Source organism: Emydura macquarii, unplaced genomic scaffold (genome assembly GCF_026122565.2).
Source record: "Emydura macquarii macquarii isolate MOO-44397 ecotype Brisbane River unplaced genomic scaffold, CSIRO-AGI_Emac_v2 contig_1644, whole genome shotgun sequence".
NCBI classification, from domain to species: Eukaryota; Metazoa; Chordata; order Testudines; family Chelidae; genus Emydura; species Emydura macquarii.
In genome coordinates this window covers 13370374-13384859 of record NW_027131781.1, presented here as the reverse complement: position 1 = coordinate 13384859, position 14486 = coordinate 13370374, and the positions used below count along the sequence as shown (strand labels likewise).

General features: G+C 50.9%; 1 protein-coding gene across 4 annotated transcripts in view; it reads left to right on the top strand.

Moving 5' to 3' along the window:
- The window catches only part of NTRK3 (neurotrophic receptor tyrosine kinase 3), a 297966-nt gene that overhangs the window by 48977 nt on the left and 234503 nt on the right, over nt 1–14486 (top strand). For all 4 annotated transcript variants that reach the window (XM_067555657.1, XM_067555661.1, XM_067555659.1 and 1 more), the window contains exon 2: nt 13411–13485. In XM_067555657.1, the coding sequence (XP_067411758.1) occupies nt 13411–13485 (75 nt within the window). The remainder of the gene's footprint in view (nt 1–13410; nt 13486–14486) is intronic.

The following is a 14486-nucleotide window of genomic DNA, read 5'->3' as shown; positions in this document are numbered from 1 at the left end:
AGCAGGAGTGCTCAGTGGAGGAAACGTTCAGAAAAGAGACACCTTTGTTTTCCTTCTTCTTTGAAGCTTCCAAGAAATTATTACAAACTGCAGGAAAGGAAAACATTATAATTTCGAAAGGCTGCTAATGTCACTCCGCTGGCTGACAGCCCCTGGGGTTGAACTCTTGGTGTCAAGTGACTTTGTTGGAGGGTGTCAGGGGTATTTGCGCCTTCTGACAGGTCATCAAGCACTGAGCTCAGGCTGCAATAGTGAAATCTCCCCCCTTGGGGTGTGGGGCAGATGGCAGTGGCTGGCTAGCTGTTAAAGCTAGCAGAACAGGCCGTGGTTTCTCTGTCATGGAAGGAACAAGCAAGCAGCCATGGCAATGGGCACATAAACTGTATGGTAATAGCATGCTTGGAGTCAGTGGCTTTGCTGTTCAGAACAGGCTTCAAGCATGCTAAGCAGAGAGGTTTTAAATCCTCAGTGGCAGCGCTGTAAAAATAGAGACCTGGATGGGCCTCTTCCAAGCTCCTTGGCAACCTTGTCTGTTGCTGGACAGTGTTTGGCTGGGGAGGGGGCGGGCGGATTGGCCCTGTGCCAGCCCAGCTGGGCATCACTGCCCAGTTGCTCAAGCTTCATAAACATCCGAGGAGCTGAAATGCTGGAGGATCAAAGTTCAGGCTCCTTGGGAGCCATTTAGAAAAACAAATACTTCGTGGGAGCTGAAAACAAGTCCAAGAAAGATTGGCTCCATCTCCCTGCCTGGTCGGGATCAGCCGCAGCACAGCAGGTTTCATGTTATCGGGTGTGTGTGGGAAAACTGGTGCCTGAAATAGTTTAGGAGGGAGGAGATGGGGGTGCAGAGGAGGGAGAGGACAAGAAGAGCTCAGGCTGGGGTCAGGACATGACTCTTGCCAAAGCCATAACCGCTCAAGGGCCAGAAGGACCTTCTGACACTTGGAGTTTGCAAATCTTTGCTTTTGTTTTTACAGCTTTTGTGACAGTCAGAGGAGGAATGGATGGGGGGAGGAACCCCTTGTCTCTGAAATTCATATCTGCATTTAAAACAGATTTAAAAAAAAAGTCTGGCATAGAAAAGAGAACTCCTAAATTTAGATTCACATGGAACCTTTTTTGTTTTAAGCATGTGTGGGTGAGGAGGGGGCAGGACTGGTGCAGCAAGAGGGCTGTGGCTCAGGGCTAAGCTGTATGCGTAGCGCTGGTGGCGGGGCAGGCTAAGAATGGGGTAGCTGGGGGCTGTGGGTCAGGATTGAGATACCTGGCCTCCACCCTATGTCTAGCTCTGGCTGGCACTCTTAGCTCTTCTCTTGCATGGAGTCCACCCTAATTTAAAGATAAACTGATTGATATTATGATTGGAGAGACCTCTGGGTCCTTGACCCCCCACCACATCTGGGCAGGCTGTTTGTCTGCTTTTAGGCTGCACAGTCCTGTCTGTAGATGTGTTGTCCCCTCTCGGGTACTGACACAAGACCAGGTATGGTTTTGTCCGATATGAAAAGGGTGCTGGGCTGACCTCACGCGCGCATGTGGTCACGCTAGCAGGAGTGGGGTGGTGCACTCTTCAAAATGGCCTCCTCTGTTTTGGCATGCATTGCAAGAGTGCACCATCGGGGGCGGGCCCATGTCATTCCTGGCAGTGCTGGTACGTCCAATGTCATGGGGATGCCTGCGTAGCCACCCTACCCACCTCTGGGGTTAGTCACACCATCTCATGCCCTGACTTCTGGTGCAGCCTGAAACTCTACGTACCCTTTGTCCCTCTGGGAGCGTGGGCCTGGTGCTACACGGTGGTTTAGAACAGGAAATGAAGAACTGCCCCTTATCCATTTGGAACTGCTGGGGGAATTTAATGAGGCAGGATGTAATTGGGTGAGTTGGAATTTGGCCAGGACACTGGGGATGGCACCCTGATTCTTGAGTAAAGTGCCGTGTGATCTTTAATGACCACAGAAGGTCAGGACCTGGCGCACTTATGTTCTGTAAAAGGAATGAAACAAGTGTGCTCCATCCAGAAGCCAGGATGGCTCTCCCTAACTCTGTTAGCTGCTGCCCAAGGGGTGGTGGCTTGGGTGCCCTATGAACACCTCCAAAGTCAGGTGATGCTGCCCCTTCCTGAGGCATGTGCTGTAATTGAGATTCTCAGGAAGCAGCTTTTTCCCTGGGGAAGCCCTCAACCCCAGAGCTGCAGGGTAATGAAACATGAACAGGTTTATGGTAATAGTCCCTAATCCAGAGCATATGCTCCTGATACACAGCAAATAAGTCTCTAACAGGCAGTGGCTGGGACCGCCTCACCTGGTGCAAAGGATTGTTTTAGTCATGATTTCATGAAGAAAGCCAGCACACTGGCACCCGGTGGGACCGCCAGCCACACACCCATCCCCAACAATAAGGAAGCAAATGGTCCCTGCATGGGGAGAAATAGATGAGTTTGGTCTGACTCCTTCCACTGGAGCTAAAGGGAGAGACAAGTTGTCTAGTCGGTTAAAGCAGAAGACTGGGGCCTTATTATCCACTGCCTTGAAGCTGCTGTGTTCCACCCCAAAGGTGGTTGCATTTAAATAACTTGCGTCTTGCCAAAAGGGTGTAAGGTGCTGCTGAATTAGAATTCACTCCTCACTCACTCACCCTGTGGGTTTCCCCAACCAATGCCACTTACCTCATTTGAAGGGGTGTTGCAAGGGTCAGTATCTGTAAAGTGTTTTCAGATTCTCTGTTGAAAGGTGCTAAAGCAGCGCAAAAGTTGATTAATACAATTACTTTTGTCTGACCCTGGGCAAAGCTGAGGTGGGGTGATAGGAGGGGGGCTGTAACAACACTTGTGCAGAGCTTAACAATGCAAAGCCCTGTACAAACAGAGCCTCCATTCTGTTCCTCTGATGAAGGTGAGTGGTGTTTTCCGGATGAAAGATGGGGAAGCTGAGGTGAGGTGATGTGTCCAAGGTCCCACAGAGATTCCAAATCAGGAATAGAATGTAGGCGTGCAGACTCCCAGTCCTGTGCTCAGACCATTAGGCTGTGCTGTCTCTTGGAGGGGAACTGGTGGGGCAGATGCAGTTCTCTGTTGGCGCTTCCTGTTTCCCGTCGATCACTTCACTGCCGCTTGATCCTAATGAGCAAGGGTTTCATTGTGTGAGCGGAAATGTGATCGAGCAGTGCACTAATTACTTCTGGAGGCCTAATGCGCTCACTGGGGAACCCAGGGCTCTGTTCCTACTGGTGCTAACAAGGTAATAAGGACGTGACATTAAGAGGGGTGTTTGTTAAAGAAATCCCTGCCGCTGCTTCCACCAGCTGGGTTTCCTCTCAGCTGCTGTACCTCGTGAAGTAGCTTGTTCTCTCTTTGCAGCAGCGAGGCAGAAGATCACGTGGAACTCTTCTGGCCCTGGGAAGGCCCTGGCTCTAGTGCAGGGGTTCCCAAACTGGGGGTTGGGGGTCACAAGGTGCATGGCTGACAGCCAGAGCCCTTCAGAGCTCTGAAGGCAGTGCCGCTCCCAGCAGCAGTGCAGAAGTAAAGGTGGCATGGCATGTGGGGGGGTGTTGTCACAGCCTGAAATATTTTCAAAAGGGGTCCCAGTGAGCTGGGGGGAGGGGGCGGGGGAATAGTGCACAGGCTGGCAAGGAGCATATCTTCACAGTAGCTAGCCTGGGGGGACAGTGATGGGATCTGAGCACCCAGATCAGCCTAACCTGGCTTTGAGCAGCCCTTCTGCAAAGCCCTCTCTCTCCCAAGTTGCTGTCTGCACTGGTGTTGCATTCCCCTGTGTGTGTTGCTGGGAGGTCAGGGGGCATCTCCCATAGTTCTCAGCCCTGCAGCGAGCAGAGGTGCTTGATTCTTTTCCTTTGAATTGCGGGAGAACTTGTCTGTCTGTCGGGGAGCACAGGGAGAACTGGGGGACTGTCAGTGCTCAAGTGGTTTAGCCTGCAGCCTCCTTGCAAAGTGGGCGGGTTACCAGCCTGAGTGAAAGCAGCACCTAGGCTGTAGCCCACATTCCTGGCCAGGCCAACTAGCCTGGGTTGAAAACGCCACTTGACTCAGCTGAGCGGGTTTTGTGAGTGGATTGGCTAGGGGCAATGCCCAGATAAGAAGCTGGGCTAACTCTGCATTGAAGACAGACCCTAATGGTATGTCTACATTGCAATGTAAGCCCAGGGTTAGTAGAACTTGAGTTAGCAGACCTTGAGTTTATTAACTTGGGGTTTGAGCGTTTACACTCATTTGTAACCCAGGTTAGAATCGTTGAACCCTGAGTCCCAACCCAGGTCTCCAGCATCTACATGGCATTGTGTGGACTCTTGTCCAACCACTCATATCCCAGACTTCCTAGCTCCCTCCCAAAATGAGGCCCCTCTAGCCCTTTGTTCATGGTGCAGTGTGGGAAAGTCAGCCTGTGGGATACTTCTGGTGGACTCCCAGATCATGAGTCCAGTGAGTCTGCATCTATACTGCAGATCAATAGGACTTGAATCCTCAGTCCAGGTAGACTCAAGCTTGGACCCTGCACCCTCCTGGGGTTCTGGGACCTGGGGTCTGAGCCCTGTGCTAGTGTGATTTGTGTAGAGAGGGAAAGGGGGTTAGGCTTGAGCCTGAGTTTGAACCCTGGGCTTATGCTGCAGTAAAGACATGCTCTTAGACTGGAGGATGGTGGAAAAACCAACCAAGGCACAACATGCAGGGAATGTGACTGGTTGATACCCCATTCCCACCCCCTCTGCTCCACCCCCATGTGTAGCAAAACATTCAGTAAGGTATCAATAACATTGATCTAACGCTCTTCCACATTTAAACCCAAACCCTTTAACAAAATTAAAATGCAGGGCCTAAACTCTTGGCCTGCGTTCTTATGGACTACCAGCAGCATTGTTACCTGGACAGAGCAGCTGTGCCTGGGATAAATCTATCTGGATTCCAAGGAGAGCTTAAATATATCACTTACAGGATAGAGGCTGGTTTTCTAGAGCATCTTCCGTTCTCTAGTTGCCTTTCCATAGCAATGAATATAGATACTGCAGATGAGGCAGTCTTTCAGCACTAATTTCCAGATACCCGGGACAGTGGAACATGTTTTGGTGAGAGACGCTGGCTGGGACACTCAGCTCGTTCCCGTTTACTAGAAAAGTGTCCTTTAAAAAATAAAATATCCACACCTGGTACTGCTGTGTCCTGGGAACTGTGGTGGGGCTCCAGAGGACAGAGGAGGATTCTGGGGGGAGAAGAATTCACTGTGATCTTCAGGATCCTGTACCTAGATGAAGAATGCATTCCGTGTCTCTACTGGCAGTGATGATACAATGGCCTTCAGTCACAAACCGGAGAGCAAGGTGCTTTGCGGAGCTATTAACTCAGTGGCAAGGGGGAGAACGCCAAAGGCTTTGACAAAGAGAGCTGCAGAGGGGAAGGTTCTTGCCCCTGTACTGTCTGGCCAGGCTGTGTGGAAAGATAGGGAAGAGGAGGCAGTGCTAGGCAAGGATCGGCACAGAGAGGAGGGGTCATTTTATCTATCACTGAGGGACAGTGCAAGATTCTTCCCCCCCCCCCCGCCTGGTGTGGTTTAAAGTGTGCACCCTCCAAGATGGGGCTCTGGTGGGGTGATTCCACACCCAGTTATGGGAGACTCTGATTCCACCCTAGGCTCTGGGGTACCTGTTGGCACCAGAGGGAGGGGAGTGCTGAACTTCCGTCCTCTTGGCTACAGGAGGGGGCCGCTGCCTAGGGACCCAGGTGGAGCACACGGGGCTACAGGACGCGTGCAGTGGACGTCTGCAGTTTCCCTGCTGCATCCAGGGGAACAGGAGATGAGCGAGGAGGCAGCCTCCTTACTGAATTTCCATCTGGCTGCAGCGGGGGGCTGCTGATCCTTTGGGGTTGTAACAATGATATCTGTGGCCCTCAAGCCAAAAAGGTTGATCTACTGCCCTAAACAATTCCTCTTCTTGCATGGTGATTACACTCCACACACACCGAGGCTATGTCTACACAAAGGCAGCAAATTCACCGCCGTCAGATCAACTTATCTGGATCGACTGAGCGGTCAGTGAAGACCCACTCAGTCAATCCAGAAAGCGACCTATTAAGACCACCTCCTCAAGTGGCGTAGCGCCGCGTCGACAGGAACGCGGTTCCCGTCAGCGCAGTGCATTGAAGACTGAGCGCAGAACAGAAGCACAGAAGTCGATGAGCGTTGCGCAAGTTTTTTGCGTCATTTGCGTAATTCTGGTCGACTGCCGCCAAACCTCCGAGGTAAGTGTAGACAAGCCCTGATAGGCCAATATCTTCCCTCTTACCCTGTGTCGCCCAAACAGTGACTGTCTAGGCTGCAAAAAAAGCCTCGTGGCAGCAAATCTCCAAGCCTGCACCCCCTGACGTGGTCTCACACTATGGGACTAGAAATAGCAGTGTAGACGTTTCTGCACCCACCTCGCTGGGTCTCCGAGCCCAGGCTCCAGGCTGAGCAGGAACATCTACGCTGCTCTGTTTAGCCTCGTGGCCCAAACCTAGTCAATTGTCCTGGGCTCCGAGATTTGCTGCTGTGGGGCTTTTTATTTATTTATTTGCAGCGTAGACGTACCCTGTGAATCTCTTAAGTCAGCTCCTCCATCGTCTCTTTTGAATGCTAAGTGGGGGCCTTCCTTCCTGCCAAGCTTCAGTGTGGAATCCAATCTTAACGTTCGTTTAAGGACACATCTCGGCTTTTTCAGCCATGCTGCATCGCGTCCCAGTCCCCTCCCAGAGCTGCACGTGTCTGATGGGAGGGGGAAAGAACACCTCAAGCCCCCTCTGGACTAAACTATGTGGTGTGGGAATGGTGTACAGTTTCACTGGGTTTTTAGTGTCTGTCCGTCTGTCCCAATGTATGGATTGGCCCTGAAGCCAAAGCTTTGCTGAGTTCTCAAGCCCCTTTTGGTTGGCTGCTTCTCCCTCATCTGGCCTGTGCTCTCATTTTGCTCTGTGATGGCCTCAGGTAGCTCATAGCCGTCCTGGAATTAGTGCATGTGAATCTGGTAGCATCTGCACAGGGCTTGGTGCGCTACAAACTCTGCCCCAGCCTCCAAGCACCACAGTCAGAGACCCTGATCTCATCCCTTGGCCAATATCTATCGGCTCTCCTCTCCATTCCCCCTAGAGCATCACAAAACATTATTCTGAGATGCCTCAGCACTTTTTCCAAGAGCAAAGTTCTCTGCTTTGTTCCCTTTACAAAAATCTTGAAGTGCTTTTAGTGAGTCAAGCACTGGGGAAAGGTGCCAGACTGGGAGTTGTCGGGGCTGCCATCCCCTAGTCACAGGACAGGCACAGCACGGACTGAAGCAGGGCAAGCTTTGTCCACCCCTGCGTCTCACAACCCTGCCAGTGGGCCTCAGCTGGGCCTGGGAAACCTTCTGAGTGGGGAGAGAAGAATTCCGTCTCCATGGCCCACTGATGCCTTTGTATCTCTGAGGCTGCCAATAAGCCATGCCAAACAGATGACTGAGCTGTTTGGGACGCTGGGGCTGAGTGCTGTGCAGGGTGCTGGTGCAGTGTCACATCTGGGGGTAGGCTGCAGAGCTGAGCACTGGCTCCTGCGAGCTGTGGATCGGCCCTGTCGTTGGTTGTTTCTAACCAGCAGCGCTGTCTGTTTTGTCGGACCGTTCTTCAGCAGCATAGTTCCTCTGAATGATCCTGCATGGACCACTAGGTTATGTGAGGCTGGGGCTGTGGAAGGGTGACTAACTGCCACATCTCCTGCTTTTTTTGCCAGGATCCGGAGCATGCCTCGTACATCGTCTCCCCTAACACACACTCTACAAGGAGCTGACTGGCGGCACAGATTCGCAAGTGTTGAGAGTGCTGTGTCACAAATGTTATGTTTCATGATCATTACCTTGACAAATCACAATTACACCCTAGGGTTCTGCTGATAATTATTTCTCCAAAGCTGGAGTCACTTTTTTTTTTCCCAGTGACCTCGAATTATCCTCTAGTAATACAAACTTCCTCCGTGCTGGGAGACTTTTTTTTTTTATGGGCCTGTGGGGAGGGGGAGTTGTGGAGAAATCCATCCTTTTAATAGGGAAAATATTGCCCTTGTAAGTATTTGTGTCTGCATTTCCCTTTGATGCTCAGTTACTGATTCAATTTTATAACTTCCATGTTGAGTGAATTAAGTCTTTCATGCCTGTAGTTATTAAATGTATGTGATAAGTGCTTTATAATACTGTAAAGGGTGACTTAATTCCTTTACGGCTTCCTCAGAAAATCTTATGGCGCATGCAGGTGTGGGTGAAGGGAGAATGCAAATTGGAGACCCGTGTGCTGTTTAATCTCCCTGCGTACAGCCAGGGTCTTTGCTGTGCCATGGACTCTCTTCTCTGTCCCTCATGGAGCATGCAAAGTCAGGCTGGAGTCAGGACAGGCAGGTTTCCACTTAACCTTGTCTGGTTTGGAGCATATCTTCAGCCTCTCCCTGGTACAGGAGAGGAGCTTCCTAAAAAGATGCCATGATGCCTCTCTTCTGGGGCTAAGCTAAGAAGCAGGGCTGAGCTGTGGCAAATAAGAACTGATCTCTATGGAGAGAAGTCTTTCCGTGTGCTCAGCAGTGAATGAGCTAGTTCTGGATGTCCCATGAATGTGACCTACACTGTGCCTCTCCCCTAGAGAAATTGGGGTCAAGGAGAAAGCTGAAGTCCTCCTAAGCAACATAGGCTACCTTAGTCAGCTATACAGCACAACAAAGCTACTGAGAGCCACAGATGCCCAGATCATCTGGGCAGCTAAATTTCCTACCTCTGCTGGACTGGGACAGTAGCAGCCTTGTGGAGAACTGCACTGAAGTCTGCCTTTCACCTCGCTGGAACTAGCCACGCTTCACCTTCCCACATATCCTCTGGCTCCAGAGGTGGACTGATGTGCTGACTGCCATTGGCTGGACATTTAGAAATTGGAAATGAATTGCACTGTGACTAGCCAAAGGCCAGTTAGCTCGGAGCCACTGTTAGCTGAGAGCCAGATGCCACAGGGATTCGAATGCAGAGGGAGCTTTGTGGCTATACAGACCAATTTCTCTTGGATTCTTGAGCAAATCTGAGGAGTGATTGCTGGTCACTGAAGCATCTCCCCCTGCCAGGCTTAGGGAGTGGAGTACGGTCCTCTCGAATGTTGCTTCTAAACTGACAGGGAGCGGCCAACAGCGACATGTTTGATACAGGGCAGTTGTAAATGATGGGAAAGGCAAGGAGCGGCCTGTGTTCACCAGGGGAGACAGACCTCGAGCTGTGCACAGCTCCTGCCTCCCAGAGAGCAGTATCAGGCAGGCTGACTGTACCTAAGCGCTAAGGGAGGAGGAGCAGAGACATGCTGTGTGGTGGCTTCTCTTATCCCCACTGGAAGGCACACGCACTCCCCTCCCTGCCTGCCAGAAGGAAGGGTTTAGTGAAAGCCAGCCAGTGCAGGCTGATGGGGTGGTGTGGAGGGGTAAGCCAAGTCTGTCACTGCTCTGATCTGGTGGAACTTGCCAGGAATTGTTCATTTATTCATTGCCACAGTGGTTGCCTTTGATCCCTGGTCTCTGGGTTGAGCCACTGAGTTCTTCTGAGATGGTCACAGTTCGTGCGGAGCAATTTTGTGAATCTGGGCAGCAGTAACCTGCATGAAACCGTTTGGCCGTCATTCACGGGTGTATCTGGGGTTATAGCAGAGGGGCTTCTAGAGAGAACTCAGGGTGCTGCAGGGATGGAGTATAGGTGCTCTCCCCCGAGTCGGTGCTGACCCCATGGCCCTAGCACAATGCTACCAAGCAGAAAGAGGGCACCAGGCCTTCTGAGTCCGGAGTGACTGTGCTGCAGGGAGCAATGGAGGTGACATCCTCGGAGTCACTACTAACCTCCGTGCCCTGGCGCGGTGCAGGTCACCAGTGTGCTGCTGCAGGATGCTCTTCTTCAGAGGGATCATGAAACCAAGGCCCTGTCTGCTAGTTAACAAATCCCATGGCACTGCTTACCAGAGCAGGAGTGTTTCCCTCTAGACCCCTGGCTGTACTCATTCCAACTCAGGTACCTACATTCTGCTGGGTCTAAACTCCCCATGCGGCTTCAGTTGGAGACAGGATTCTTCAGAACTTCCTCTCTGTCCTGAACCTGGTGTCACGTTGCCATGAGGCAGCCTGCATCTTCCATGCTAGCAGTGGTTACGGTTCAGTGGTGGAGGAATGATTCCTGTACATAGAGCGAGTTAAATGCTTTGGGGTTCACTGGAACTATGCAACCATCAGTCTTTGCTAGTATAATTATAACAGGACAGGCACTGAAAGGGTGGGGACGTGGGCAGAGTCAGCGTATGCTCTCTACTGCAATCATTAGCAGGATGATGTGTGCTATAGAGATCGGTGAAGTCTCCAGGCAAACACTGTGGAATTGACCCAGGATCTCTAGCATCCCATCTACAAACTGCAGTGGGTCCAACAGATTGTCAGCTGCTCATTGGTATTCCTGCAGGTAATTGCTGCTTTGCATTGCAGCACCCTTCCAGATCAGAGTGCTAGTTACAAAACAGGTTCAAGGGCTTCCTTTGAAGCCCACTTCAGCAGATCACCTTTAAGTACCCATCAGCCTGAGTTGCAGGGCCTGTGGCTTTTTCTCCTGACAGCTGGGAAGAGACAGAGAGCTGGGTTCCACTGGCTGATGCTTTTAAAAGAAGGCCCTCTTGCCCCCCACTCACATTCATATCTGTGTGATCTGGAGTGTCAGATAGTTTGGTTTGTTTGTTTGTTTGTAATGCTAAACATATCAGATAATTGAAAGCTAATGCTCCTATCTGGATCACTAGACATAATATGCCTGGATAACAAATCAATTTCCTCATTGCCCTACAAGAGTGTGAAGTCAAATGCGCAGCTTGCATTTCCATCGTGCATGTGTTTGTTTGGGTGCTGCATGCTTGCTCGAATCCAGTGCTTATTGCGCAGCCCAGCATCCAAACACAAATGTGAGACTTGAGCTGCATGTCTCTAAAGGGGCCATGTCATCTGCTCAGGCGTTGTGGAAAGAGGGCATCCTGGCGGAAATCCACCCCATCTAACTAGGCAAGATACAAGTAGGGTGTGTGTGTGGTTGGGTGTGTGTGTGATTGGGTGTGGCCTGTCTAGAGAATGTAATGTAGGCATCTCTCTGGGTATTTCTCCGTAGGGTAAGGTGTAGGGCTAGGAATTGGGACTCCTGGGGTCTATTCACAAGTCTGCCACTGACTTGGTGCATGATCTTGGTCAAGTGGACATAGGCCAACATTTTTGAAAGTGGCCACTCATTTTGGGGGCATCAGGCTTTTCTTGGGGTGCCCAGATCAAACCTCTTGTTAGGGACCTGATTCTTGGAGGTGCTGAGTACCTGTAGCCCTCATTGCCTCCAACTGGGGGTGTAGATGCTCAGTACCACTGAAAATCTGATTCCAGATGGTCACTCAAAAATTGAAGCGCCTAATGTTAGTGATTGTTTTTGAAAATCTGGCCTTCAACCGCTCTCTGTACCTCTGCTTCCTCCTCTGTGAAGTAGCGATAATGATACCGATCTGTTTTGTACAGTGCTTGGAGATCAGTGGATGAAAGTGCTAAGTGGTAGGGCTGTACTGTGCGAACTCCCATGGGCTATAACTGACTAATAATGAATTTGAAAGGAGTGAAACTTTACTTCTAGTGTAGCATGAAAATGCTGGATTCACTGCTCATAGCAAACTGCAGTTCAGGCTAGATTGACATAAAAAGCCTTTAGTATATGAAAGTGACTCAGCATATGGTGTTTAATTACCGTGTGTGGGGGCATTTGTCTGTCTGTCTGTGCCCTTATGTAATGTGTGTGGTTTGAGGTTAATAACTTGTGAAAGAGTCACTGGCTGCCCTCAGGTGGGTAAGAGGCTAGAGCCCAGGTTTGCTGAGCTGTTTCTGCAGGCAGCAGCAGTCTGGCATAAAGCCACTTCCAGCGTTGTTCCTCCGTTGTGGGTGCTCATGTGGGTCTGGGCTATAGGGACTAGATGCTGGCCCTAGGGATTTTGACTTAAGTAACAAACTCATGAACAGGAAGATGACATAAAGTCCAGTCTTCTCCCAGGCTTGTCTGCTGCATGGGTTCCTAGCCCAGGGCAGCTCAACCCATTCCCTCGGCCGCTGTACTTCAAACCCAATATACTAGACATCTGTCCTGTCAGCAGCACTAAAGCCTCTTTTTTGCTGTTCTTCTCCTTCCCACTGGAGGTCCCTCTCTCTGGGCTTGACATTGCTGGCTGGAAGCGTGGAGTGGAGATGACTTCAGGCCATGTTTCTGTCCCTGCTCCAGTGTGGTTTGTCCAGCCTATCACAATCCTCTCCTATTCCACTCCTGGAAGCCCCAGGCTGCTCTGAAAATGTACCCCTGCTCTTTCTCCCTAATCATTGCCATGCTGCTTAGAGTCTCTGGGCCAGCTCCTTCCAGCCTGAATCTTGTTCAAGTGATTTGCAGCAGCCTTGCACAGGGCTAGTGAATCCAAGTTTGCTTTAATGTCCTGTTTCTCAGTTCCATGGGAATGCGGGTCCCAGCTGACCAATAAGTTACAATTCAGCCTAAACCTAAACTAGCATGCAGGAGCCAGCTGAGGTTTTGTTTTGGGTCCCTAAATGACTTTGGCTCCATAGATAACTCTGAAACGTGTGGAGATCTCTCACATTTCTTCTGGGTCCTTGCTCTTCTGGGATCCACGTGACGGGAGCAGAGGAGTACCTGCAGAGCCTTGAAAGGGCCTTATCCATTGGCTGGGCAGCTCAGCAAGAGAAGCAAAATCCTCTTCTCTCCTCTACCAGGAACAGGGATCCACAGCCAGCGTGAAGCTCAGCAGACCAGTTTTTAAATAATGCATTTGCCTTTTGCCCAGTGGTTGCTCGTGTCTCTCATGTGAGGATCGCCCTCGTTATCTCTGCTTTACACGTGGGCAAAGTTAGACACAAACACACAGAGGGGAAGTGACTTGCACAGGACTCCTCCCTCCCACTTGGCTGCATTAACCATTAGGCCATCGATGCCTCCAGTGGCCACCTAGTAAAATATCAAAGGACAGGATCAGAGAGAACCGGAAGTGATGACTTGACCCCCAAAGTGCAGAGAATTGGAAATTTAAAAAAAAAGAAATCCAAGAGAAATTGTTGTTTTGGAGAGGGAGGGTTATTATGGAAACCACATGCACTCCAGGGTGTGGGAGCAGCAGCTTATGTGGTGATTGAAAATGCAATCGGGTCTGTTCCCCACACCCTCCCCTCACAGGCCTTTGCACAAAGCTGGGGAGTGGATGTCTCCTATAGGCAGTTTCCTGGGTGTTGCCCGTTGCCCATGTCCTGCAGCACTTCACTTGCGTGGAACAGACTGTCCTGTTGTGCCAAGGGCTGAGCCTTTCCTTCCTCTCCACAGACACATCGAGAACTGGAAGAACTTGCAGACGCTGAATGCGGTAGACATGGAGCTGTACACGGGACTCCAGAGGCTGTGAGTATTGTGCATGTGTGAAAGCAAGAGACTTGAAGGCTGGATGGGGGGGGGCAGCCACTTCCTGCCTAGTCTGAAGGTTGCAGCAGAGAAATACGGCTCCTTTCATCCTGTGGCCTCTGCCCTCTGATGTTGAGAGCATGTCTATCAGCTCTAAGGCAGAAGGAGAACCTTGTCTTTTGGTGCTTTCCAATCCTAGATGGAGCCCTGGGCAGGCAGATTGTGAACTTCACACAGCTCTGCCAATACGCTTCAATCCCAACCTGTGTCTGCCCCTGCTATTCCAGGCCTGGGTCCTTACGCTGCTGTACTGTCCTAGAGGCGAAATGCCAGCTATTTCTACCTCTGTCTAGGTGCTTACGTGGCTCCTGTCACGGTGGCAGCAGTGTTTCACAATCATAATTACACTGCCTCAGTACCCCTGGCAAGGTGCAGAAGTATTCTAATCCCCATTTTGCAGATGGGGAAACTGTGGTGCAGAGAGAGGAAGTGATTTGCCAGTCACGCAGGAAGTCTGGGGTATAGCCAGGTACAGACCCCAGACCTTTCAAATCCCATTCCAGTGCCTTAAATTGTCCTGCACCTCTCTCCAGCAGACGCTGCATTCTATTGGGTGATGGCCCTGTCATGTGGACAAACACCCACCAGGGGTTAAGCTGAGACTCCCCAACCTGCTGCATGTCGCTGAGCCTCCTGTATGCCCCCCCAGCCAGGAGTGCACCGAGCAAATCCCCAGCCTACATCGCCTGGGCTGCTGGTTGAGATTTAGTGTACGAAAGCTGCCAGGTAGTCTGGCATCTTGTCCACAGAGCAGATGAATAAATCATGGCCGTGGTGCTGATTTAGCTCTGCCAGCGCACAAGAGGAAGAGAATCCCAACTCTTCTTATCACGCTGGGGAAAAACTCACTTGTGCTCAAAGCAAAGGGATTTTCTTGTGGGTTAAAGGTGGGTGGGGCTCCCCAGCGGACAGGTACGTCTATCACAGGTCTCGAACAATGG